General features: G+C 48.9%; 1 protein-coding gene across 2 annotated transcripts in view; it reads left to right on the top strand.

Moving 5' to 3' along the window:
• The window catches only part of LRPPRC (leucine rich pentatricopeptide repeat containing), a 576,320-nt gene that overhangs the window by 444,845 nt on the left and 103,481 nt on the right, over positions 1 to 27,994 (top strand). For both annotated transcript variants that reach the window (XM_069233999.1, XM_069233998.1), the window contains exons 31-32: positions 14,498 to 14,586; positions 15,799 to 16,003. In XM_069233999.1, coding sequence (XP_069090100.1) covers positions 14,498 to 14,586; positions 15,799 to 16,003 — 294 coding nt within the window. The remainder of the gene's footprint in view (positions 1 to 14,497; positions 14,587 to 15,798; positions 16,004 to 27,994) is intronic.

The following is a 27,994-nucleotide window of genomic DNA, read 5'->3' as shown; positions in this document are numbered from 1 at the left end:
TTACAGGTAAGTACTTGACTTAAGGTCCCACTCTTCGGGGGTAAAGGTGTCCACAGGGCAAAGTTTAGGATGAAACCAAGGTTGGACAGTGTAGGATACTGGCCCTTTTTTTGCAGTAAACACACACACACCACCCACACACAAACCCCACACCCCACCCACACACACCCCACCCACACACACCCCACCCACACACACCCCACACACACACCCCCCACACACACACCCCCCACACACACACCCCCACAAACACACACCCTAGACCCCCTACCCCACACCCCACATACACACACCCAAACACCCACACCCACCCACACCCCTCCCACACCCCCACTCCCCTCCACACTCTACCCCCCACACCCCCCTCTCCCCTCCACATCCTACCCCCACCACATCATACCCTCCACCCCCTCCACATCCTACCCCCCACCCCTCCACATCCCACACCCACCGCCCACACCCCCACACACCCACACCCCCAAACAGTTTCGGCCGCCAAATGCTTTTCAATGCAAAACTCTGGGTTCACAAAGAGGCTGCAGTCTTGGTCCAGGGGGTTGGCTGAAGAAGACCTACAGCTGGACAGGTAAGTTTAGGCTCCTCTGGACGTTGATGAGCAGTCTGCTGGGTTCCCTAAGGCAATGGGTGCAGGGGTACCTTTTAAGCATTGGGTATCTGCACAAGATCCGTGGCAGTGCGGGAGGTCCTCTGGATTCAGGCTGTAGGCGTTGTCATGGTGGCCAGTAGGGGGCGGTCAAACCCAGGGTAAACCCGAAGTTGAAATCGCCTGCGGACTTTCTCTAGTCAGGTGGGCCACCTGGACTTGGGCCGTGGGCATCGGGTGCTGAGGGGACAGTGTAGGAAACTGGCACTTTTTTGCAGTAAACACACACACACACACCCCCCACGTACCACCCCCACACACACCCCACCCAGACACACCCCATCCACACACATCCCATCCACACACATACCCCACCCACACACACACACCAGACCCCCTCCCCCACATACACACACCCACACACCCCACACACACCTTACACACCCACCCTACATACCCACCCCACACACGCACATCCCACACCCACCCCCACACACCCCATCCCACACCCACCCCCCACACACCCCCATCCCACACCCCGCACATACCCCCCACACACCCCCACTCCCCACCCCCCCCACACACAACCCCCACACCCCCCCATACACACACACCCCCCCACACACACACCCCCACACACACACACCCCCACACACACACCCCCACACACCCCCCCCCACCCCCACACCCCCACACACACCCCCACACACCCCCACACACCCCCACACACCCCCACACACCCCCACACACCCCCACACACCCCCACACACACACACCCCCACACACCCCCACACACACACACCCCCACACACACCCCCACACACACACCCCACACACACCCCACCCACACCCCCCACACATACCCCCACACCACTCACACACCCTACCCACACACCCTCCACACACCCCCACACGCACACCCGCCCCCACCCACAACCCCACCCAACCCCACCCACAAACCCACCCCCACCCACCCCCACGACCCCTCCCAAAACCCTCAAATTGTGTTCTTTCTATAAAGCAGTACAATTTTTTCCACAATTGGCACACCTCTGGCACACAGGATAAGTCCCTTGTAAAAGGTAACAGTGGTGCCAAGGGCCCTGTGGCCAGAGAGGGTCCCTAAGGGCTGTAGCAGATATTATGCCACCGTAAGAGACCCCTCACTAACCTCCTGCACACTGCTACTGCACATTGTGTGGGTTGGTGGAGAGAAAAAGGTAAGGTCGGCATGGCATCCCATTATGTGGGTTGGTGGAGAGAAAAAGGCAAGGTCGGCATGGCAGCCCTCCCTGGGTGCCATGGATACCAGACACTGCCTATGGAATAGGTAGGTCACCCCTCTAGCAGGCTCCTCACTTAAAAACAGCCTTCCTTGTGGCCATCACCTCTGCACAGAGAGTGAGTGAGCTTCAAAGATCTTTCTTTGAACCCATCCTTCATCTCTATCCATCCTGACAAAGTGGTGCTTAGTACTATGGCCTCCTCCCTACCTGAAGTGGTCAGCCCTTTTGTGTTGGCCAATCCATCATCTTGCCTATTCTTTATGTGCCCTCACATCCTTCTCAGGAGGAAGAGAGACTCTACCGTCTGGATCCAGAAAGAGCGTTGGCGTTCTACCTCAATCGTACCAAAGACTTCTGAGGGGACGATCAACTCTTTGTGTTACGTGGGTGCAAAGAAAGGATGGGTGGTGGAAGAGAACCATCTCTACAAGGGTTGTTCTCTGCATCAAAATCTGCTGCGCTTTGGCTAAGAATCAACCTCCTGAGGGAATTTTGTGCTCACTCATCCAGAGCAACAGCTGCAACCACTGCATTAGCATGCTGAGTTCCAGTCCTGGACATCTGCCAGGCAGCAATGTGGGCATCCCTGCACACATTCACCAAACACTAATGTCTGGACATTCCGATCTGCAGGGATGGCTATTGTGGCCGTTCTATCCTGCAGGACTTCCTAGTATGATCTTGGTTCGCAGACCCACCTGCGGGGATGATATTGCTTGGGTTTCTATTCTAAGGTAAGGAATCTGCAAGTAGAAGTCTCTATCACATGAAAAAGTTAGTTACCTTCATTAAAAATGATCTGGTAGAGACATAGTCTAGTTGCAGATTCCTTACCGACCCACATATCCTCCCCACTGTGCTAACTGGTTTCTAGGGACAGGGACTCCCTTTCAAAGCCCTAGTTCTGGTGCACCAGTCTGTGTTCTTCATGTCTCTGTGCTTCTGGTGTGGAAAGTCGTGAAAAGAAACTGACATCAGCGTGCCGGGGGTGGCGTCTATATACAACTGCGACATCATCACAGCGACCACTTTAGTGAGGAGGATAGCCCTGACCGCCACCGAGGCAGCCCGAGGCCCAGGAACTCCGCTGCTCTTTGCACCACCATTGAGTACGATGCTCCCTCCTCTGTAGCCACGGTAGGGGGAGAAAGCATGCCAGAGTCAACAAAGGTGTCCAACCCAGTGGCATCACCCAAATCCTGAGCTTAGTCCATATAAGAGTCTTCAAGCTGGTATTCTAAAATGTCCAGCGACCCCTCCATACTCTCACTGTACACATAGCCATAAACGTCAGGGTCCAACCTGGGAAAGGAGGTCCCCATTGAAGTCTGAATTGACAGGTCGGAATCAGGAATGAGTGTGGGGTCGATGTTGAATATGGTCCCAACTGACATTGGGAGCGTTGACTTCGGTACCAGTGCCAAAGAAGGTCGCAATGGCACGACCAGTGTCTGCTGGGATCTGATAATGGATCCTGGGGGACCCTCCAGAGCTGAGACTGAAGTCACCAGTGCAGAACCTAAGAGGCTCCCGCTGACCACTTTGCCCAAGGGCTCGTCACGGGAGGGTAGGTCTGCTGAAATATGAGGCACGTGGCCTCATAAAACTCCGAGTTGGGCAGGGGTGGCTCCGGCATCCAGAAGATCGGGGAGGTGCGGAGCCGAACCATAAGCAGGATTCGAGAACGAAGGCCTAGATGGATGATGCTCCTCCTGCGTCACATCGTCCGAGTGATGGGGCAAAGTCGAAGAATGCTTGTTCTTCGATGATTTCTTGTGACTTCAATGTCTGAGGACTTGGAGTGGAACGCGGACGAGTGGTGATTTCTCTGCGAGTGGTCTTGTGACCTTTCTCTCGAGTGAGATCGGGAGTGTCGCGGAGCTGAGCGCTGAACTGCCATGAGCTTTAGAGACCACTCCCTCAAAGCCTTCGGGTTAATGAACCGGCACTTGGAGCATGACTTTTGGTTGTGATAACACTCCAGACACCACAAGCACACAAGGTGTGCACTTACATCATGCAGTGACAGGAGTCACACGGCTTGAATCCGGTCTTAAGGGAAGACGTCGCTATGCACCAAGTAGTCAAAAATCTTCAACAAAAGGGTAGAAAAGTCAGTCAAAAAGCGACTGAGGGTAGCTGTTTCCTGGATCTGTGTGTAGGCTTGCATGGAAAGAAAAGAACTGAGTTTTGTGCCTGGTCCTGCGCATTCTACACTTCCATGCATGAATACTGAGTGTAGCAGTTGACTGCATTTAGTCTACCTCCTGAGGGAGGGTGCCCGACATTTCCCTTCAGTCCATTTATGCCAGGCGCTGGAAATATTTTATGGCCTGGTGTGGGGTACACAAAACAGACCCCTTACCAACCAAAATGTCAGATATTTATTTGCTTGTTTCATCTTTGGCCCAGCAAGGATTTGCGGTGGGCATTATGAAAGTTTTTTTTTTTTTTTTATCCTTTCGGCCTATTGCATTTGCCAGGCCAACCATTCTTGTTTAAATCACCTGTTGAGATTCTGTTTATTAATGGCTAGACACACATGTTCCCTCACAGTTTGTGATGCCACAGTGGGCTATTAATTTGGTCCTGGTGTTCCCCTTGTGTGCCCTCTTTCAGCCACAGCACATCTTCTAGCTGCAGCTTCTGACTCTCAAAACGGTCTTCCTCGTTACAATCACCTTGACTTGTCCCATGAGTGAGCTCCAGGACTTCTTGGTGCTGCTTCCCTACTTCACCATTTTCCTAGACAAAATGTCTTCAACCAGGACACCCTTTTTGCCAAACTTTTTGACTCTTTTTCATGTTGGGACATCCATCATCCTTCCAGCCTTCTTTGCTGTGTCTCACTCCTCCAAAGAGGAGAAAGTGTCTTCATTGGTTGGACCCCAAAAAGAGCCTGAGCTTTTATATTGACTCCATAAGAGGTCATCGGGTAAAAGATCAAATTTTCCTAGCTAAACTGGTATTAGCCCTTCCACCTTACCTAAACCATAGAACTCAATCTTCTTCCCACAACCTGGTTCCATTAAATCAATCAATCACAACATTTGTAGAGCGCACTACGTACCCGTTAGGCTTTCAAGGCGCTGAAAAGGGGGGGGGCGGGGGGGGGGGGAGTGCTGCTACTGGTCGAAGAGCCAGGTCTTAAGGAGTCTCCTGAAGGTGAGAAGGTCCTGGCTCTGCCGCAGGGCGGTCGGGAGGGTGTTCCAGGTTTTGGCGGCAAGGTAGGAGAAGGATCTGCCACCGGAGGTCTTGCGTTGGATGCGGGAAACGATGGCGAGGGCGAGGTTGGCAGAGTGGAATTGGCGGGAGGGGACGTAGAAGTTGAGTCTGTTGTTCAGGTAGGCTGGTCCGGCATTGTGGAGTGCCTTGTGAGCATGGGTGAGGAGCTTGAAGGTGATCCTCTTGCCCACGGGGAGCCAGTGGAGGTCTTTCAGGTGGTGGGAGATGTGGCAGCAGCGGGGTACGTCGAGGACCAGTCGGGCGGAGGCGTTTTGGATGCGTTGGAGGCGTCGGATGTCTTTTGCTGGGATGCCTGTGTAGAGTGCGATTCCGTAGACTAGTCTACTGCTGACGAGGGCCTGGGTCACCGTTCTTCTGGTTTCCGTCGGGATCCATTTGTAGATTCTACAGAGCATGCGGAGGGTGTTGTAGCAGGAGGAGGAAACTGCGTTGACCTGCTTGGACATGGCGAGGGCGGAGTCGAGGACGAAACCCAGGTTGCGTGCGTGCGTGGTTGGCTGGCGTTGGTGGGGGTCCCAGCGCTGGGCCACCAGGAGTCGTCCCAGGCCGAGAGGGTGCGTCCGAGGATGAGGACCTCTGTCTTGTCGGAGTTCAACTTCAGGCGGCTATTTCTCATCCACTCGGCGATGGACTTCATTCCCTCGTGGACGTTGGCTTTGGTGGTGTTGTGGGTCTTTGGTGAGGGAGAGGATGAGCTGGGTGTCGTCGGCGTAAGAGAGAATGTTGAGGTTGTGCTGACGGGCCAGTTGTGCGAGGGGGGCCATGTAGACGTTGAACAGCGTCGGGCTTAGTGAGGAGTCTTGGGGTACGCCACAGATGATGTTGGTGGCTTCGGAGCGGAAGGGTGGGAGTCGGACTCTCTGGGTTCTGCCGGAGAGGAATGAGGAGATCCAGTTGAGGGCTTTTTCTTGTGTTCCGGCTTCGTGGAGGTGTGTAATAGGGTGCGGTGGCAAACCGTGTCGAAGGCTGCGGATAGGTCCAGGAGGATGAGGGCTGATGTTTCGCCGTTGTCCATTTGCTGTCTGATGTCATCTGTGGCGGCGAAGAGAGCAGTCTCTGTGCTGTGGTTACGTCTGAAACCAGACTGGGAGGGGTCCAGGATGGAGTTGTGCTCGAGGTGGTGGGTAAGTTGAGCATTGACTATCTTCTCGGTGACCTTCTCTGGGAAGGGAAGGGGAAGAGGGAGATCGGACAGAAGTTTTTGAGGTTGTTGGGGTCTGCCTTGGGTTTCTTGAGGAGGGAGTGGATTTCGGCGTGCTTCCAGCTTTCCGGGAAAGTTGCGGTTTCGAAGGATAAGTTGATGACCTTTCGAAGTTGGGGGGCGATGGTAGAGTTGGTTTTGTTGTAAACATGGTGGGGGCATGGGTCTGAAGGGAATCCTGACTGGATGGAGTTCATGATCTTGCAAGTTTCAGTGTCGTCTACGTGGGTCCAGGCGGTTGGTGCAGGTGGAGTTGTCGGGGGTGGGGTCTGACGGAGGCGTGGTGTTGAGGCTGTCGTGGATGTCGGCGATCTTCTGATAGAAGAAGGTGGACAGGGCGTTGCAGAGTTCTTGGGATGGGGGGGATGTCGTTGGCGCTGGGGTTGGAGAGCTCTTTCACGATGCAGAAGAGTTCTTTGCTGTCGTGTGCGTTGTTGTTCAGGCGTTCTGTGAAGTGGGATCGTTTGGTGAGTCTGATTAACTGGTGGTGCTTGCGGGTGGCCTCCTTGTGGGCTGCAAGGCTGTCGGGCGTGTGTTCGAGGAGCCATTTCTTCTTTGGTTTCTGGCAGACGCGTTTGGAGGTGAGGAGTTCGTCAGTGAACCAGGCGGCTTTTTTCTTTTCTTGGTTGTCGGTGGACCTCTTGAGTGGTGCGAGGGTGTTGGCGCAGTCGTTGATCCACTGTCGTAGGTTGAGTGTGGCGGTATCTGGGTCGGTGGAGTCGGTGGGTGGGTTCTGGGCGAGGGTGCTAGTCAGCTGGTCTTCGGTGACTTTGCTCCAGCGGCGGTGCGGTGGTGTTCGATGTGCTTCTTGAATGTGAAGTGGATGCAGTGGTGGTCGGTCCAGTGAAGTTCGGTGGTGTGGTTGAAGGTGACGTGGTTGCTTGCGGAGAAGATCGGATCAAGTGTGTGGCCGGCGATGTGGGTGGGTGTGTTGACCAGTTGTCTGAGGCCGAGGTTGGAGAGGTTGTCGATCAGAGATGTGGTGTTGTCGTTGTTGTTCTCCAAGTGGAAATTGAGGTCTCCAAGGAGGATGTAGTCCGTAGAGGTGAGCGCGTGGGTGCCCGTGAGGTCGTCGATGGAGTCGCAGAAGGGTGCTCGTGGTCCTGGGGGTCGGTAGATGAGCATTCCCCTGAGAGTGGTGTTGGGGTCAGTGTGGATCCGGAAGTGTAGGTGTTTGGCGGTCTTGAGGGTGTCGTCCGTGTGGGTGTGGATTTTGAGGGTGGATTTGTGGGCGAAGGCTATTCCTCCTCCGATTCCGTTGGGGCGATCCCTCCTGGTGATCTTGTAGCCGTCCGGGATGGCTATGGCGATGTCAGGTGCTGAGGAGTCGTTCCACCAGGTTTCGGTCAGGAAGGCTACTTCTGGGGCGGTGGTGTCGAGCAGGGCCCAGAGCTCTATGGCGTGCTTGCGTGCGGAGCGTGTGTTGAGGAGTATGCAATGGAGGTGGTTTGTTGCGGTTGTTGCAGGTTTCCTTGTTCTGTCGCAGGTGAAGTTGCAGGCGTGGCAGGAGAATGGTCCCTTGGTGCTCTCTGGGGATGACTGGAAACATGTTGTGGAGCGGCCGGGGTTGAGGGCGATGAGCTGGTTGGCCGAGTAGCGGCGTCTGGTGGTGCGGGGGTCGTGCAGACCAGGGGGGGGGGGGTGGCACTGGGCGCGGTCCAGGCGCGGACGGGCGCAGACGGGCTTGCCTCTGGCACGGCAGCGGCGCCGACGAGCAGCGCCAGCCATTAAGAGGGGAGGGAGGAGGAGGTGGGAGAGAGCGGCGAATGGGGGCGCAAAGGGGCGGGGCCGCAGGGAGGCAGCGGCAGGGAAAAGCGGCAAGGGGGAGCGCACAAGGGGCAAAAAGCGGTTACAAAAGTTGAAAAAGGCACAAATGGAAGCAAAAAAGCACAAAAAAGCAAGGCACAGAATACAGTCACAAATACGGTGAAAATGGCACAATGCACACGAGTCTAGCGACGCTTACCAGAAGCCCACTAGACACCAGGGATGAGGTGCAGGGGATGCCTGCGGGTGGAGGAGGGCCTCGAACACGCTAGCAGCAGCGTGGGGGGGGGGTCAGGGACACGGACACAGCAAGGTGGTGCTGCGGACGTGGGGGTGCGAGCTCTTGACCGAAATCAGGCCAGAGGTCGCTCACCCTCGACGCGCACCGCCAGCCATTAAGAAGAGAGGGGGAGGGAGGAGCAGCTGGGAGGGGGAGGGAGGAGCAGCTGGGAGGCGGGAGGGAGCGGCGAATGGGGGTGCGAGGGGGGCGGGCCGCAGGGAGGCAGCGGCAGGGAAAAGCGGCAAGGGGGAGCGCACAAGGGGCGAAAAGCGGTTACAAAAGTTGAAAAAGGCACAAATGGAAGCAAAAAAGCACAAAAAAGCAAGGCACAGAATACAGTCACAAATACGGTGAAAACGGCACAATGCACACGAGTCTAGCGACGCTTACCAGAAGCCCACTAGACAACAGGGATGAGGCGCAGGGGATGCCTGCAGGTGGAGGAGGGCCTCGAACACGCTAGCAGCAGCGGGGGTCAGGGACACGGACACAGCAAGGTGGTGCTGCGGACATGGGGGGTGCGAGCTCTTGACCGAAATCAGGTCAGAGGTCGCTCACCCTCGACGCGCAGCGCCAGCCATTAAGAAGAGGGGGGGAGGGAGAAGCAGCTGGGAGGGGGAGGGAGGAGCAGCTGGGAGGCGGGAGGGAGCGGCGAATGGGGGCGCGAGGGGGGCGGGCCGCAGGGAGGCAGCGGCAGGGAAAAGCAGCAAGGGGGGAGCGCACAAGGGGCGAAAAGCGGTTACAAAAGTTGAAAAAGGCACAAATGGAAGCAAAAAAGCAAGGCACAGAATACAGAATACAGTCACAAATACGGTGAAAACGGCGCAATGCACACGAGTCTAGCGACGCTTACCAGAAGCCCACTAGACACCAGGGATGAGGCGCAGGGGATGCCTGCGGGTGGAGGAGGGCCTCGAACACGCTAGCAGCAGCGTGGGCGGGGGTCAGGGACACGGACACAGCAAGGTGGTGCTGCGGACGTGGGGGTGTGAGCTCTTGACCGAAATCAGGTCGCCATTGTGGAGTAAGTAATCCACACATCAGATTTCAAAAGAGCTATTATGTACTACAGTGTCAAGACTAAGTCTTCCTCTAAATCGAACCAGTTCTTTGTCTCCTTTGCAAAGCCTGAGGGATTCCATCTCCAGAGCGTCTCAGTTCTTGCAGTTAGTACACACTGCTGTTCCAGTACTGAGACCTCGGGCGCAGCTCCTTCTGTGCACCTCAGTTCTACCCCGGCAAAGTCACTTCCTTTCCTATACTGGGACCCCGCTCACATACAGTACAGTTGCATTACAGCAGCTCAATTCTAATATTCAGTCCCACTGCCAAGCCAATACTGGACCCAAAAGAGCAAAACACAGCTCAGCCAGTGCACCTCAAGTCTAACGTCCAATGCCACTATTGATGGGAACCACCACAGCTTTGCCAGAGTCCATCAGTTCTAATATTCAGTGCATGTTTCTTCTCACTGCTAAGGCTCTCTCTCACACACACACACACACACACACACCCCCCCCTCACTTCTGTGGTTCAGAGGCAAAACCACTTCCATGCTGGCTCAACTCGCAGCTTCACCAGGGCACCTCCAGACTAACACTTGGCAACACTGGCACGCCAATACTAGGTTCCACACACAGCTCCATTAACATACCTCACTTCTGACCTTGTGTGCCCGTTATTCTTCCTGTACTGCAGCCCACATACAACTCTCAGTGCACCTCAACCCTAACCTGCAGTGCCCTATTATTCCAATACCTGGAATTACATGGCACTAAGTTTCTCATTCCTCATCCGCTGCCTTTCTGTAATTCCAGCACTGGACTGGGACACAGCTCTGTCTATACCCCCAATCCTGATCTGAAGTGCCCCAATATTGCTGTATTGGTGTTCACATAGATCTCTGCTAATGCACCTCCTGCTGTTCTGCACTCTGACTTCTGTTTGAGGACATGGGGAGCCAATTAAATCTATTCTTAGATGCCATCTTTATTTTGGAGGGCCTTTTTCACCTATCTCACTCTGTTCTTTCCTTTACTCTGTTTTCTCTCAATGTTTTCTAAAAAATAAAAAAAAACGCACCGCAAAACTAACCAATCCAAGTCAGCAAAGTAGCCATATTGCAGTGAATAACTGTAGTTGCAAAATCAGCATATTATTGTCCGCATTATGAAAGCATGTTAAATAATCATAAATTAAATAACCAACAAAATGGGCAAAGAATAGTGTCTTGAAAGTTGCAGATATCACTTCCCAAATGACCATGTACTTATCCGCTTGAGGAAGTCGAAGGGTTGGGTATCAAGTCAACTTTGCAAGCCCATCGGAGGAAAAATGGTCACTGCGGAAGGTTACACTGCATATTACAGTGAAAACTAATAATCAGCACCATAAGTTTCACCTGACTTTCCATGGAGACTACGGATATATGTTTAGCCAGCCTCTTCCTGTACAAACACTAGTTGGCAAAACCTCTGCAGGAAACGCAGGCTTGCTTGCATCTTCAGACCAAAGAAGGCCTCCGGACTTCTCTCTGCTGTGGCGGGGCTTATTTAGAAATGTCTGTACTCTCTCAATTTTATAGCAACCTCCCTTCTTTTGGTTATTTGCCTCATTACCCCTCTCGAGGACTCATCCTGCTGGACACCCGGGGAGTCCCCTAATATCTGTGATTAATGCCCCTAATAGCTGAAAGGAATGTCCTTTGTCAACATTACAGATAGCTTAATTTCATATGCAGTAACTTCTCAGATGAGGAAATCCCACCATACGTCTGTGTAGGCCTTCTTACCCATGCAGAACTTTGGGGTTAATGTCCTCCCGGTATTTTCCAAGCTTTCAATTGTAGCCTCCTGCTCAACTAGTGTCAACACTGTCAGAAATCAAGGACATGATGTTTGCTTCTTTCTACTGGCTTATAATGCCTTCCCAGGCAGCCAGCCTCTCCTGTGCGTTGTGTGGCATCCTCGGATGCATCTAACAAGATGCTTAGATTCAAGCCTGAGTCCACTGCAGTTAGTTTGGGTTTTCTTATGGCACTCTCTCCATCTTGGATGTATCTTCCATGGAGCCTTTAACCTTTCTGTCACCGCTACCAGTACCTTTCCATGATTAAGGCCTATAGTGAAAGTAATTTTTGTAGGGCAGGGGTCTCCAACCTTTTCTGTAATAAGAGCTACTTTTGTTCAACGGAAATCCTCCTGAGCTACTAATATTATTAGATATGTAGTAGTAGCCACATCCGACAAGATTACTTTAGTGGACACTGTATGTAAGATTACTAGCAGTAATCACCTCCGAAGCTGAAGGCATGGTTGTCAGAAGTAATGTAAAAAAAAAAAAAAAAAGCTTTTTCAGTATGGGATGCCTGTGCGTGGGTAATACATATCAGCCATAAATGCAGTGCTCCTAGAACCAAGCTAATAATGTTTGTGATAGTCTCCCCAGCACTGTTTGATTTTTATTACTCAAATGTCATCTTTCAATATATTTTGGAAATCCAACTGTTTTTTTTCCAGTCAGCTTATGAGTTCTGAAAATACAGATATTTGCATTTAAAATACACACTTTTCTATTTTGGTATACATATATTAATTCAACCAAGCAAAAGCTTCTGATGACGTTCACTAAGTTGCACACAGGAAAGCTACTTATAGGTAGCTGGAGAGCTACCACTAGCTCTTGAGCTACTTGTTAAAGAAGTATGCTCTAGGGGAATCATTTGTGGTTTTGTTGTCACAACCTCCCTATGGACAGATGCCTGTTCATTCATTGGCTTCACCATCGCAGCTCGAAAGGGGGATTTATGTTTAGGAGTCAGCTTCCACAGAGATGCAAAAAATGCTTTGAAGATTTCAGCCGCTTAAATATCCCATGAGCCTCTACTGTCGACTAGTGGAGAGTCGATCGTAGTCTATAACCCATACTTTTCAGCCAACGACCCCACTCATTATTAGCATGGTGCACTCAAAAGCATAAGTAACGTATAGGAGGTTTGAAGTAAAGCGACGCCTGTCTGCATTCCGTTCAGTGCCCAGTTTAGCATTCGGGCGTGCATCAGTGCAAGACAATTGTTGCTATTGATTATGTGCTTGGATGTTGTCTGTGTGGACCAAGACCGTTCTGTAATAATAGTAATGTGCCACAAAGCGTTTTTCTTCCAATGCTCTTAGTATATATTTCTTTGGCATCAGTTATTTGGCTTAGTGTATGCTGTTTGTTCGCTTTTTTTTTATAACGTATCACACATCTACAATCTTGCAAATCCCTATAATGACTTTGCCTAGTTGTACAAAATGCCGTGTTTCATGAGACAACATATGGTGGGCCTAGGGCCTTCTCAGATCTAAAATTACATCCTTATTTTCATAAAGTGTGAGAATTCTATTCAGCATGTTCTAGAGGTTTACTGCTTGTTGTTTCAACGTACATTCGTCTGAGTGAAATATTTATGCAAATAAGGTGGCTTTTTGGGGAAAAAAAATCAAATACATTTGGTAAACAGTCAAGTTGTCTGGTGAGTGGTATTTTTTAGCAAACTTTATTTTTGTACTTAGAGGTAAAGGCGCTTTGTGCGTAGAACAAAAATGTATTTCAGAGAATACAGGGCTGGAGTGGAATGCTAAGGTGGAAACTTGGCTGAACTTCCAGATAACTTGTTCAAAATGATTGGAACATGCCAGTGGCTGCCCATGGGAGGCAACGTTGGTGTGTTAGATGGTTAATGCTGCTTAGTGTATATTTTGTAGATTTGCATGGTCTTGCCCTTTGTGCCCAGATCGGCCTCCTTGCGCTGCGCCCGTTTACATGATGTTTGCTGCAACCTGGGCAGAGGTTGAGAATGAGTTCGGCTGTGCTGCGGGGAGCAGAGCTTTAGTTCCGTAGCAGTGGTTAACGTCTATTTAATCACACTAAAGATTGGGGAAAGTAAATCCCGGGTTCTATGTAATTTACAGTCTCATGCATGAATCCTTGATTTATGGGCTTTGACAGATGGGACAAAGAAAAAATCAGAACTGAGCAATGGGTGCTTAGGCAGGGATTAAGAGGATTGCTTGGGAGGGTAAGAAAATCCTGAGTCGAGTGACTGTGTCCGCGCCCGGCTGGCGGAAAGTGACTGAGGGGACGGTCATATTGTGTACTTTGTGGAGGATTTTCCTTGGGATTGACGAGAATAATTTAGCAATGACCCTGCGTGTCTCCAAATCCGCTCAGCTCATAAGTTGGAGTAGGTAGGCTGCTCAGTTGTTTGTCAGAAGATAAACTGCGCGCTTTAGCCCGATTGTTGATATGGCAAATGGCCCTGACCTGTTTCTTCCGCCGCCTGCGCAGATTTTGTAATCTAGAAATGAATGTGGGAAGTTATGGGGGGCCGTGGTGTGACGTTCCCGAAGAGACGTGATTGTTTGCTCTAATCACACCCTTCTGCCTTTCTGAGGTAAAACACAAAGGCTTTCAAATCAAGGGTTTTCGTTGTTGTCCTGCTGGCACGTTCCTTTCTCTCGCAGCCTTGAGGCAGGATGCTTTTCATAAGACAATGGCAGCGCGCGCAGGACTCCTCTCTGGGAGCAGATACTCCTCTTGGTGACAGCCACGTGCAAGTGACTCGCCCAAATGATACGGTGTTGGTTGACAATATACTTCAGCTTATAGTTAAAAACTCACAGCGCTGAAAATAAGTCTTTCATGTTTTTTCCACGACCGAAAGAATAGTTTTCCGTTTTGTAATTGTGGTGAAGGTTGTTAAAAAGAAGGGGAAAGTATCCCGCTAGGGATACAATGGGGACAATGCAGGGCACACGGTTATTTTAGTCAACTAATATGTCAGCACTCAAGAATCTGAACCGATTGTTTAAAAAAAAAAAAAAAAAAACTCGTACTTTGTTTCCTTTGTTGCTCGCTTCCAACTTTGTCATCTGTCAGAATGCGCAAAAAAGATTATCCTTCTATATTCATTGACAGGATAACACAAAAGCTGTCTCTAGGTCGATATTTTGCAGCAATATTTTTAACATACGAACAGTAGTTTTTATAATTTCACCTTGGCGCTCAACCATTTATTATCGTATCAGAAGCATGTCAGTAATTCCTTTCTAAATGTCGGCTTCTTTTAGCGCCGGGACCCACATCAAGGGCTTCGCACTGAACGATGCTGCCAACAGCCTCCTCATCATAACGCAAGTTAGGCGGGATTATTTGAAAGGTATGTCACGATGCTTGACCTTTACGTCACATTAATGCCTCTGCAGATTTTTCTTGTAACGCCCTTCGAATACTTGGATAAAGGAGTCCATTTAGCAAATTACCTGCTTATCAAGAGCCTTTTGTGGTGGCGGAGAGACGTAAATTACTGTACATGCATTTATAATACAGCTTGAATATGAATGTACTTGTCATTTGGCCACTTAGTCCAGTTTCCATTCCATTTAACACAAGATGGGTTTTCTTAAGATGAATCACGGCTCTTCAGACATGCAAAATTTGTGTTCCAGCACGAGAGAAAGTACAGGCTTTCAAGTGCGTTAACATTCACAGCACAAGTCACTTGGCTTTGAAAATTAACATACTTTCCAGAGTCTGAAACAATTCCTAGTGCCTGCTCCTCCCGCGATATGTTGCTCGTGCAAGATATCAAATGAGTTAAATTGAGTGTTAAATGCGCCTGATTGTGCGCTAAATGATTATAATATTGATTTAGAGAAAAGTTAAATCTAATACCGTTTTAATAGTTCACCATACCACCAGTTAGAACATATAAATGTACATTCTTTTTTTCCCCTTTTGCATTTTAGAAAATGGCACCTGGGAAAAAAAATGTATGATCATGTTAGGATTCGGTCCATTTCACTCATTTGTGATGTCTCCAACACCTCATTTTAAGAAAGTTATCTTGTGTGGGAATCTGTTATTTTTCCCCTTGATAATTCACATATCTAACTTCGAAAGACCTGTCATTTCACTTCGCAGCTCCCATTTCCTCTCTAAATTGACACCTTGCTGCAGATCATGTTTGTGAGACTCCAGTTTTGTCTGCATCGCAGCCGTGATCCATCATAGTGTTGCCGGCTGCCACGCAGACATCCAGGTTCAGCAAAGTATCCGCTAATCTGACCCTGAGAATATGGAGGCTGTCAGCGGCTTGGCTGCTGAACTGCCATCTTTGCACTGCACCCCTGTGTATGGAAACTCGTAAATATTTTATTCATGGCAGTCTCACTGGTTTAAGAGCGAGAACACAATGAGGAGCATGAAGGGCTTTGTTTTGCAAGTGTGTAGTTCAAAAATAACAAAGCAAATGCTAATCACTTGTGTGTCAGTGCTTTCTTTTCACTGAGCCCCGTGGATCTGACCCTATAATCATTTTTTGCTCTTTGTTTCTCATCCCTCACCCTCTTCTTCTTTTCCTCATGACTAGATGCTTTGTCTTCCCTGAGAACAATGCTTGAGAGTGACATGGTGCCTACTGCATTGGCTGTCACCCGCCTCGTGCAGGGCTTGGCAATGAAAGGTGATGTGGAGAGCATTCAAGCAGTGGAGAGGATGATGGCAGGCATTGGCAAGTCCATTCGTTTGTCTCAGATGCTTTTCATCAATAACAAAATTTTGGCGCATGTCAAGAAGTAAGTCAGGAGGATATTAAATTAGGAAGAGGGTTGCCACTACTGCTCTCTAAATCAGTAATTGCAGATAGGAGGCTTCACATTGATTTTCCTTTTAATTTTATATTTAACATTCTAACAAAATATTTTGTAGATGTCACCTAGTCACTGTTTAGCATCTTCCGTGTCAGATGATGCATTATGAATATTTCACTGTAAACACTGCAGATAAGTTTGTAACTTGTGACCACTGACTGTCAGGTTACTGTCAGTTACTGTATCTTGAGCTCTAATTGACTTTTTTTTCCTGACAACCTAAAATTTATATTTCTCAAATCTATAATTTTCTTTCATATGTGGTCATCATGATTATCATCATTGTTTATTGTTAGATATCATGTGTTTGTTTTCTTATTCTCCCACATTGCATGACTTTTGTTTATTCAACATGACTGTTTTGTGGTCATAGTATGCTAGAGTTAAGAAAACAACTAAACACTTGTTTCGATCAGCATTTAATAATCCTGATGTTCTTATAGGCATGTTAGTTCCGAAATTGTCCAGTATGATGTCCCCTACCCCCTAAGAGTTAATCTTTAATTATTTAAAAGTTCCAACCCGAAATGCAGAACCGTCTTACGAAGTTTGCACCATGTTAACATATAAACCCTAACTACCATTTGAAAATAGCAACGTACAATTTTCCTTATAGCGTTTCGATGATGAAACAGTGAGCCAATGTGCAGTGTGGCTTCGAGTCTAATCATCTGTAGGCCAGGCATGTTGTTCTTACTTAAATTTAGGATTTACATTGTGACTGTATCATAGATCGGATATCGTTTTAAAAAAACATGATATCTGGGTGTCAACCATTGGCACCTCTCAAATGAATACCTAAGACTTTGACCCAAAGCATTTTACCCCATGCACTGCATAGGGAAAATCAGATTGCTTTTTTATTCTACAGGGATTGCAAGTGCATGTTGCACCCAGAAGGAAGCACAGTGTGATAAGCAGATTGTTCATGACATATTTTTTTGACAACATATTAATTCCGGGTCTTTCACAGGGTACCAGGAACATTCATTGTCCAGCTTGGTCATACCAAAGGCTCCAAAAATGTGGAGGGCAAAATGCTGGGTGTTTCTGGATAAAGTGCGTGGGGCTACATATGTTTAGTTTTTTGAAGGATCCGCAAACAGATCTTTTTTTGACAGAGACATAGAATACTTAAATATTGAGGAGGTCAAGTCTTCAGTGAGACCAAAATATATCCTTGGCACTAAAGATGGTTGGTTCTGAGAACTCATCTTTTGATTTATAAACAACTGTCCCCATTGTCCATTTAAATCCCATAAACCTACAGAAAATGACTTCTGAGTAAAATGTGTGGTTGATTCAAATCCCCCTTAACTTAAGTTTGATGTGAAGGTATAGAATTAGGTGTGTCTTGAGACAAACATCGGTAAGGCGTCAGTGTTAATTTCTGGGATTTAGTTCCAGCAGAAATGCCACACATAAAGTAAAGAGGGAATGGGCTATGAAAGAGCACTCGTTTTCCAGATGACTTAAACCAAGAACTTCAGGTAATCAACACTGATGGAGAGACCACAAATGAGAAAGGTAGACCTCAGAAGAAAATCACCCCAAAACAGAACTGCAGCTGCACCAACACATGGGCATGGGGATGCCAAAGAACAGGACAGAAAATGGGACAAATAAGCATCAGGTTCAAACTGACTGTGCCACTCACTCCCAGTGGCAAAGTTGAAGAGTCACAATTGGTTTGAGGTCAAAGAACCATAGCATAACGAAAAGAAACTGGTGAACTAACTAAGGAAATAGATTCCTTTAAATGTGCTAAGGCCACTGTGTTGGGTATTACTGTCAACTTTTAACGACAGATTCCGAAACTTAGTCTATTCCCCAGGCATGAGACTGTATCTGGAAAATTTTGAACTGTACCTTTGTGCAGTGGTAGGTGGCGTCAGTCAGCTCAGCACCAGCATTGTGCATTTCAGAAGTGTTATGTGTAGGCCGATATAGGCGCCACCCCATTGTGCTGACATCAATTCCCTTCTTTCCTCGCTGTCAGCGCTGTTCTGGACAGCTACCTCAGCTTTTTTTTTTAATCACTTTTTCAACCTTTTTCGAATTATGGGTTTTGCTCCCAGTGTGCTAGAGACATGTCCCCTAACACACCCATAAGTTTTAATTAAGCCCTGTGGCTATTCTTACTGCCAGATGTTAGTTTCTGATCTCAACTAGGTCTGTCTGCGGTGCCTGGGGTTGGACCAATACTCCAAGGCCTGCGCTGTCGGTCGATGCACCCAAAGGCAATTCAGGACCGTGCTATAATGCTCCTAACAGCGCAGCAGAAGAAGGCTCTATGACTGACTGTCCCGATAAAGATCTAAGGCCTGGTCACTTAATGGGTTTTTTCGATTGATTGTATTCGAAGTCCAATTTGTTGTCAAAGTCAAGTACGTCAAGGAAGAACAAGAAGTCCAAATGTATTTTGCCTCCTCCCCTCGAGCTCATGCTTTTAGGTGCCTCTCACACACTCCTCCCTTTGAGCCAGAACCCAGATCAGCTCATAGTCTCCCCTACTTACCCAGAGCGACCCCTGCCCAACGTAAGCAGTTTTATGTGGCCATGCTGTCTATTTTTGGATCCTGGATCTCTCTGTTGCTCCTTTGGGTCCTATGGACCCAAGAGGAGCCCCGGCGGGATACTGCCTTCAAGCCAGCTCCCACTGCCAGCTAGCCATCTGGATCCACTTTTGGATATGGATCGACTCCAGTGCCAAGGCGTACAACGGCACCAGAGCCATCAGATGATGCGGACCCCATTGTCCTCCGAGCTGCTTGACATTAACCGTCCGGCCCATGTCAACCATCCGTCTTGGATGCGCTGTCCCTGGCCTTTGACAGGCTTAATGCCGAATGGGACTTTGGGAGGGGGGGGGGTGGATGACGATGCTTATCAGTTCATTAACCTTCACTGATGAGATAGACCATCCCATCAAAGACGACAACTGGTACGAGGGGCTGGAAGATGTCGGAGGACTGGATACTCCTCCAGATGCTGGCCTGGTCTCGCCTCTGAAACATGCCACAGAGGAAGATGCATCCTTTGCTTTGATGGTGAGGATGGTGGTGGAGGTGTTGTACCTGCAAATTCCTTCCATCCAGATTAAGACCAGCGTCTTAACAGAAGTGCTTTAGACAGGTCTAACCCCCTTGGAGCCTATGCTTCCTTTTAACAAAGTACTCACGGACACTCTCCTGGGAACGTGGGCCAAGCCCTACACATGTTTTCCAGTGCACAAAATGATTGCCCATCACCACCGCCCTACTCCTGGGGATGCAGCTTATTTTACCCGGCATCCAATGCCTGAGAGCCAGGTGCAGGTCTCAAATGCCAAACTTCCATTTCAGCATGGACAGGGAATCCAAGAGGCTGGACATCTTCGGAAAGAGAATCTTCTCTGCCACCAGCTTAGCATTGTTGTAGGTGAACACTGCATGCCTCTTAGGCTGATAATCCCATGCCTTGTGGGACACTGTTGCACAAGTGCTGCCCCAGGTCCCAGAAGAGTCTAGAGTCATCTTGAGCCAGACCATTATTGATGGCAGGGATCCAGCACAGATCTCAGTCTGTATGGTTTGGACACCACTGATTTGCTCTGCAGGGCTTGCGTCTCCATCGTGGCACTACACTGCCATGCCTGGCTCTAGTCATCTGGCTTCTCGGGGCTGGTCAGCTCTGATGTACATGGCCTTTGATTGCCTGTTTGGTGATTAGGCTGATTCAACGCTTGAGTGCTTTCAGGAGATTCAGGCTACTACCAGTTGTTTGGGTTCTTCCCTGTTGTTGTGCCAGCTGCACTCTCTAGCACCCCTTCTGTGACTACAGTAGAGATTCCCAGGTGCGTTGCAGTACCAGCCATACCCCCAAGGTCAGCAGGCCCCTAGCCTCATTGTGGCCATGGAAGCCGCTCTCACAGGATGTGGAAACCAAAGCCAGTGTGTTGTCCAATTCCCCGCTCCTCTGGCTGCCACAGCATCTGAACCCCTTTAGTATGCTCTCCAAAAGCATAGCCATGGTGATGGTACTAGAATCAACCACTGTCTTCTCCAGCTAGCAATAGCATCAGACAAGTGGGTGCTTTAAATTGTCCACAGTGTTACGCCCTGCCACTTCTAGAAACTCCACCCCTCTTGTCACCTAAGATCAGTTGACGGAGGACTACCTCTCCTTGCTCCAGTGAGGGGTGCAGGCTTGTTAGACCTGGCATCCTTGGTGAGGTTTCCCCTGTCTTTTTGCCTCTGCTTCCTGTATTTTTGACTGCGTGCTGGACTTTCTCTTTACTTGTTTTGGTTGTAGGAAAGTACCCTCTTTTTGGCATGGTTAGCCAGACTTTTTGCCTGCTGTCAGTGTGTTTTGACTGTGTTCACTGGGATCCTGCTAACCAGGACCCCAGTGACCGTGCTCTCTCCCTCTAAATGTGGTTGTTTGGGACATCACACACCCCACATTTGGCATACTGGTGCCCCCATATAAGTCCATAGTATATGGTACCCATGTTAGGGCACCAGGGGTTCCCCATGGACTGCAGCAATGTGTCTGCAGGCCTACCATTGCAGCCTGCGTGAAAAGGTGCAGGCACTCTTTGACTTTAGGTCACTGCATCAGGTCACTGTAAGTCACCCCAATGGTAGGTCCTCATAGACCAGAGGACTGGGTACAGCAAGTGGGTGAATGAGCTGAGGTGCCCCTACAAACTCCCCTACGAACTCCAGCTCCATTTTCCTGGTCTTCATAAGTGCAGGGATGCCATTTTACCTGTGCACTGGACACCGGTAACTACCTGTGTCTGTCATCCTGCAGACACATTTCTGCCCTCCTGCTGCTTGACCAGCTCAAGCCCATGAAGTCAGAACAAAGGATTTTCTTTGGGAGAGGAAGGCAACACTGTCTCCCTTTGAAAATAGATGTTACTTGGCTTGGGAGGGGTAGCCTCCCTAAGCCACATGTATGCTTTGAAGGGCACATTTGGTGCCCTCCTTGCATAAACCGGTTTGCACCAGTCCAGGGTCCCCTGGTCTCTGCTCTGGTGTGAAACTGGACAATGGACAGGAGAGTAACCTCTCCCCTGTGCATCACTACCACAGGGGTGGTGCGCAGAGCTCCTCCAGGTGGCCACTTGATTCTGCCATCTTGAATCCAAGGTGGGCAGAGGCTTCTGGGAGCATCTGAGTGGCCAAGACAGGCAGGTGACATCATAGCCCCCTCCTGATAGGTGGTCACCCTGCTAGGAGACCAGTCCTCCTTCCAGGGCTATTTAGGATATCTCTCTTGGGTTTTTTCTCAGATTTCACATGCAAGATTCCAGCAGGAGTCCTCTGCAACTTTTACTTCACTTTCTGGCCACTGGAACTGGACCCTCCAGGAAACGACAATCTACAACTACAGCGACGACTCTGCTCTGCAACATTGTTTCTCCGGCTCCTTCCAGCAACTGCAACATTTCCCCAGCTGTGCATCCTCTGAGGGTGACGAGTCTTCAATCTGCACAAGAAGCAAGAAGGAATCTCCCTTGGAGTGAAGGAGTCACTCCCCTGCATCGCAGGCACCAACTGCAATGACTACCGGCTGCATGGATCTCCTCTCCTCCAGAGCTGTGTGGATCCTGGATCACGGATGGTAATCTGGATTAGTTCCCTTGGTCCTCCCTACCAGCTGTCCAACTTGAGAGATGGTAAGCCCTTGCCTCTCCACGCAGGACAGTACCCCCGAGCACTGTGTCTCGTGCAGCTGCCAAGGCTTGTTGGTATTCCCTCCAAGAGATGGTCAGTGTAAACAGTTACTTTATGTCTAGCTCCCAAAATATAATCTCTCCATTCACTAAAGTTTTCCTTGACTGCCTAAAGGTCCTTATCAGCAATAGAATAGTTTACCTCTGGCGGAATTAATTTTCGAGAGAAAAAGGCAGCTGGATGCAATTGCCCTGTATTTTTGTGACGCTGAGAAAGAATACCTCCTATAGCGACGTCTGAAGCATCTGCTTCCACATAATAATGCTCATCTATATTGGGGTGTAGTAATATTGGAGCTGTGGTGAAGGAGTCTTTAAAAAATGTAGAAGCATCACATGCTTCTTTTGTCCACTCAAACCTCACTCCTTTTTTTTTTAACAAACGAGCGATGGGGAGTGACTTTTTCAGAAAAATTGGATATGAACCCTCAATAGAAGTAGGCAAATCCCAAGAAACTTTGGATTTCTTTAATGTTGCAAGGAGGAGGCCAATCTCGAACGGTCTATCTTAACTTGATCCATACTGACTCCTTCTAGTAATCAAATGAATCCAAGGAACTCTACTTGTTCTACAAAGAACACGCACTTTTACATATAGATTGTGCTTTTGCAGTCTCATGAGGATGAATTGAACATGTGAAACATGTTACTGTAGCTTGTCAGAAAAAATCAAGCTATCATCTATATATACCATGACAATTCTGTCAAGAAATTCTCGTAATATATAATTTACAAAATGCTAAAAAGCTGCAGGAGCGTTACGCAATCCATATGGCATCACTTGATATTCAAATAATCCATAATGAGTCCGGAATGCTGTTTTCCATTCATCTCCAGATGCCACTCGTATCAAATGATATGCACCTCGCAGATCTAATTTGGTGTAAACTTTAGCATTTTTTACTTGACCTAGAAGAACTGACACCAAAGGCAATGGGTATCGATTCTAGATAGTAACGTGATTGAGGGCTCGATAATTATTGCAAACTCTGAGTCCCCCATCCTTCTTGGATATGAAATACAGCGGTGAGGAGACTGGAGATTGAGAGAGAAGAATAAAACCACTAGCTAAATATTGATCTAAATACTCTTTCAAATGTTGGTTCTCCACTTATGTTAATGTATATATTCGACTACATGGCAATATTGCTCCCGATTCCAATTACATTTTTCAATCATATGGTTGATGTGGTGACAATTTCTCAGCCTCTTTCTTGTCAAAGACAGTAATCAAATCTTCATATTCTTTCGGAATTTCTGTTTCAAGAGCACAAATCATTGGGGAATGGGATGAGAAACAGGCCTCCTGTGACTTTGTGAACGGTCCTATTTGATCATGAAAACAATTCTCTTTACAATAGAAAGAGTTTATTTCTACTGTTCTTCTACTCAAATCAATTTGAGGATTGTGCTCAGTAAGCCAGGACAGACCCAAAATAAATTGAAATTGCGGCGCATCTATTAAATTAAAATGTTTATCTGTTCCTGATGCCCACCGATACCTTGTAATTGAATCAGTTCGGTCTCAGGAGTAATTGGGCCTGAAGAGAGACTGGTGACATCTACTACTCTTACTACTTCCAAAGTAGTTTTCTAGGCAAATCAAATTCCCATCTTACGAGCGTATTTGATGTCACAAAAATTGGCTGTGGCTCCAGAATCAATCATAACTGATATTCTTTGAATTTCCTTATCATGAGTCTTTACTAACACAGTTTGTACCAAATGTGGCGCTGCCATCTGTAAAGTATTTGCCACTCGTTGTTCTGAGGGAGTTGTTTTAGTTTCTGCTTTCATCATGGCTACTCCCCCTACTGATGAAGCTGGCCTTTTCCCGACTGCCCTGTCTTTGGTTTCTTGGGACATTCTTTAACAAAATACCTAGATGCACCACAATATAAAACCAGTTGATTAGTTCTTTGCTTTTCCTTTTTTTCTTTAGATAGCGGTCCTCGTATTGAACTAATTTGCATTGGTTCCTTCACTGCTACTCCTTCTCCTAGTCTCATCTGATAATTTTTTACTCGATCGAATCTCAGTGGGAGAGGCCGATAATCTCTCCTCTTTCCTTCTCTCCGTTCAGTTAACCGATGGTCAATTTGTAACATGAGATCAATTAAATCTGAAATTTCAGTGGGTCGATTTAGAACTTTTACCAATGCATCTTTCAATTCATCTTTTAACCCACAAAAGAATATTGCAGCCCTTTTTGACTCTGGCCAATTGGTTTCTACTATGAGTTTGTTAAAATGAGCTAGATAAGCTACTAAATCTTTATTTCCCTTCTTTATTTCCAAAAGCTCATTATCTGTGGCCTGAGCTGCAGTTCAATGATCAAATATTCTTAAAAACTCTTCTTTGAAATGTTGAAAATTATATAAAACTGGATCATTTCTGGAAACAATTGGCATGGACCATGCAGCTGCATCATCTGTCAGATAAGACAATATAAATGCCACCTTGGCTTGGTCTTCGGATAAAAGAATGGGTCTACATAGAAAATGCAGTGAGCGTTGAGTTAAAAAAAAAAAGTTGCGCTTTATTTGGATCTCCACCAAAACGCTCAGGTTGTGCCAGGGCAATTATGGGAGAAAAAACATGAATTAGTTGAGTAGATATACCTGTGGACTGTGAAGTACTAGGGGTCTCTGACAACCCTGAGTCTCTAGACTTGAAAGTGTTTCCTAACTCATTTATTCTTTGTTCTATCTGTACTGTCTCTTCTATGGTATTGTTGAACTGTTTCTGCAACCTTTCCAAGATGGTAGCTAATGCCTTGACATCAATTCTTTCAACCATTCTTCTCAGGAGGTAATTTAACTTCCCAGTAATAATAGGGAGGGCACTTCAATCTGTCAGAGAAGCTTGATTCAATTTCCTCAGGAGCAGAAGATAAATCCTCAGTCCCTACCCAGACTACTCGCAACAAAATAGAATCTCCGTTTTGAGCACCCTGGAGGGGGAAAGGGGAATTGGATTTAGAGAGAGTGACCCAGAGATGGTGTTTCTTCATATACTCAGTCTGCCACTCACTTCTTACTTTAACTGGATAACAGCACCTGCAAAATCCCAATTACTAGGGACACACTGTTTAACAACATCATCCTTTTGACATTTACTGATGGTTAATTTCATTGACAAATATATCACACTCTCTTACCCTGAGTTCCCTGAATAATTTGTGTTGGAAGGTGGGTCATTAGTTGTGTGGCCTGCACAAGTAACGAGTCCACACACAACTGCCACTGGGAACCAAACACCCCATTGTAGTGCTTGACTCTCATAGGGTAGCGTTGAAGAGCAGTCCAAGGCTTACTCAAGGGAGGTGGTGTGGGCTAGTAATCTCCATTCACGAGCACACAAGCATGACTCTAAATAAATGATTGTCCAGTCTGTGCTTTTTCTTTCGATAAAGTAAAAGTACATTTATTACTCACACACACTACTCAATACTATGCAACAATCTACAAATATACACAAAGTGATGGAATCACTCTGGGAAAACATTGTGTAATCTCTCATGTCTCGTCAAGGGAGAATATAATCCAACAACCCACATGGCAAAACAACCCCGTGACATTTGAACATTTGAGAGTAAGGTGAAATGAAAACACCTACATTTGCATATAAATACCTCTATCTCACCAAAAGGTGGCAGTCAGTGTCATTATTCAAATTAACATCATCAGGGAACATATAGAACCATATTCAAGCAATTTAACCATTAGGATTACTGTTAGATTACTTTTGGATTACTCCTAATTGACCATTGAATAACAGTTCAATACATTTGGTAATACCAGCCTACATCTCTAGTAGGCACCATCCCACAAGCTGGAACAAAAGTTCACATAAGCCTGGGCTCCAACCACAGGTCGGACCCTTGGGGGGGGTTATCCTTCTTTTGTCCCACCCTACCTAGGGTGGGGACACAAAACAATGTTGGGGGAGGCTGCGCTGCTCCTGAAGCTCCCCCTGTCCCTGGGCATGTATTTGGTGGTGGACCCATGCTCCTGGGAACACCACAAGCCTGTTTAGGGGATCATCCCTGGCTCTGGCCCCGCAAAGCATGCTGAGGCGCCTGCATATTAAATTAGCGGCTCTCCCACTGTGCCGGGGAGAGCCGCGTTGATGCCCAAGCCGATGCTGGTCGTGGGGGGGTGCCGGTCCCACCCTGGCACACCCGCTCCAGGTAATGGTTCCCTCGTTGGAGGGCGGCGCAGGAAGCCCACCCCTGCCGGCTTCCCGCACGGGTAGCACCTCCGTGTGCTGTAGCGGGAGCCGGCCTTCTCTGTGTTGTCTGCCCGCTCCAGCGGGGAGGCTTGCGGCCAGATGGGCCACTTGGGGGAGTGCAACAGCACTCTCCCCTTCCTCCCTGCAGCTTTGGGGCCCCGGGATGTGGTCCAGGGCCCCTCCTGGGAATCTACACAGGGGCGCGATGGTGCCCCCCGACTTGACTTCTGCTGGGGACCCCAGGATGGGGTCAGGGGCCCCTCAGGCCCACCTTCACGGGGAGCGCGATGGCGCACCCAGCTTTTTCTTCGGCCGGCTCCTCTACCGCTGGCTGCCATCTTGCGGGTGTGTGCGACGGCACCCCCGCTCCTCCCCCACCACTCCTCAGTATTCACGGGCCCCGGGATGGGGCCCCAATCTCACATCTTCGTGGGGAGCGCGACGGCACACCCCGGCTTTGCTTCGGCCGCAGGGGGCCCCGGGAAGGGGGTCCAGGGTCCCTACGCACCGCGGCAGGCAGGGTGCGCGACGGAACCCCCCCCATCAACTCACTTCAGGCCAGGCTTCACGGGGCCATGGGAGGGGTCTGGGGCCCCTTCCTCGTAATCTCTTCCTCCTGGGGCAGCCCCCGGGCCCTGGCTGACCCCGGGGGCACAGTCTCGAGCAGCTGCGGAGCCCCACGCGCTTCGTAGCTGCTTCTCCAAAGGTCACCATCCTTTTTCCTGGGATGTCTTGGGCCCCAAAGGGCCGATTTTCATCATTCTTGTGTCGTTTCAATCCTGGTGACAAGCCCTTGCCACCAGGAGCACTATCCTCAGGCCTTCTGGCCTCAAAGGGTCCCAGATCATAGGGAGCCAGTCCCACTGACTCCCTGCGCCAACCTCTGGGTTCCCTCTTTTCCTTCTGGGCAGCATGCTCTCCTTGCGCTATCCCAGTCCTTCCCCCAACTAGTCCTCTGGTGGGGGGGGGGTGGGTAAAGGGGCCAGCTTGCCTGGCCCTGGCATTCGCCTCGCTGGCCTGGAATCCTTCAGGGGCAGAGTCACTGCCCCAAGGGCAGTCAGGAGGTTCTTCCTTCCAGTTATCCATGACGCCCGTCTGCAGTCCCAGTGTCCAGCAGTGAGCTCAGCCAATAGAGAGAGCTCTCCCCTGTGCAGGACCTTTTAAGTGGGGGCAGAAGTGTCCAGCAGGTCTGCACCTCTGGCCTATCCAGATGTGCCACATCACTTCCTTGCCCCCGTCCCCTCCTTCTTGCACAGTCTTCTGGGATAGCTCAAAATGGCATCCTCCAGGAGTTAGTTGCCACATGTGCTCTGAAAGTCTCAGCCCCTCTTCACTGAAATTCCTCGCAGGGCCTCTCCAGCCTGCTCCTGGCATGGAATGACAGATGGCTGATTGATGCAAGGCCCTGCTCAAGCAACTGGACAGAGCAGTAATTGGCCCTAATCCTGAGCTGAGTCAGAGAAAGGTGACATCCATAGATGACCCATAAGTTGTACAACTATGGTCTTGTAACCTACTGCGTCCTTCTTTTCTTACAGGTTACAGTGTACTTTGGTGTGACTCTGGTCTCTGTGGATCCCAGAGAACTGGAGTTGCACCCTGGGCCCTCCTTTCCCATTGACATTTAATGGAGTATCCCCACAATGCAAATACCTTAAGCACTCTGGCATTGGTATTTAACTGAGTGTCCCTACAGTGAAAAGACAGTAAGCACACTGACTCTCCCTCACATGTGTACACCCGTCTCATGAGACCTACTCCAGGTCACCACCCACTCTGCATAGTTCCTCCTGCACCAGGCTTACCTAAGCGCAGTTCTTGGGCTGCGCACACCAGGAATCCTTGCCCCACAGCCCTCACATGGGTGCACATCCATGCGCACACATGATCGCATGTAACCTGCCTGGGGCCTCCTGCCCTTGCTGCGCCACAGCAGCCTTTCCTTAGCACGGCGGCAC

This window comes from Pleurodeles waltl, chromosome 5, assembly GCF_031143425.1.
Source record: "Pleurodeles waltl isolate 20211129_DDA chromosome 5, aPleWal1.hap1.20221129, whole genome shotgun sequence".
Classification (NCBI taxonomy): Eukaryota; Metazoa; Chordata; class Amphibia; order Caudata; family Salamandridae; genus Pleurodeles; species Pleurodeles waltl.
This window is presented reverse-complemented; position numbering and strand designations above follow the sequence as displayed.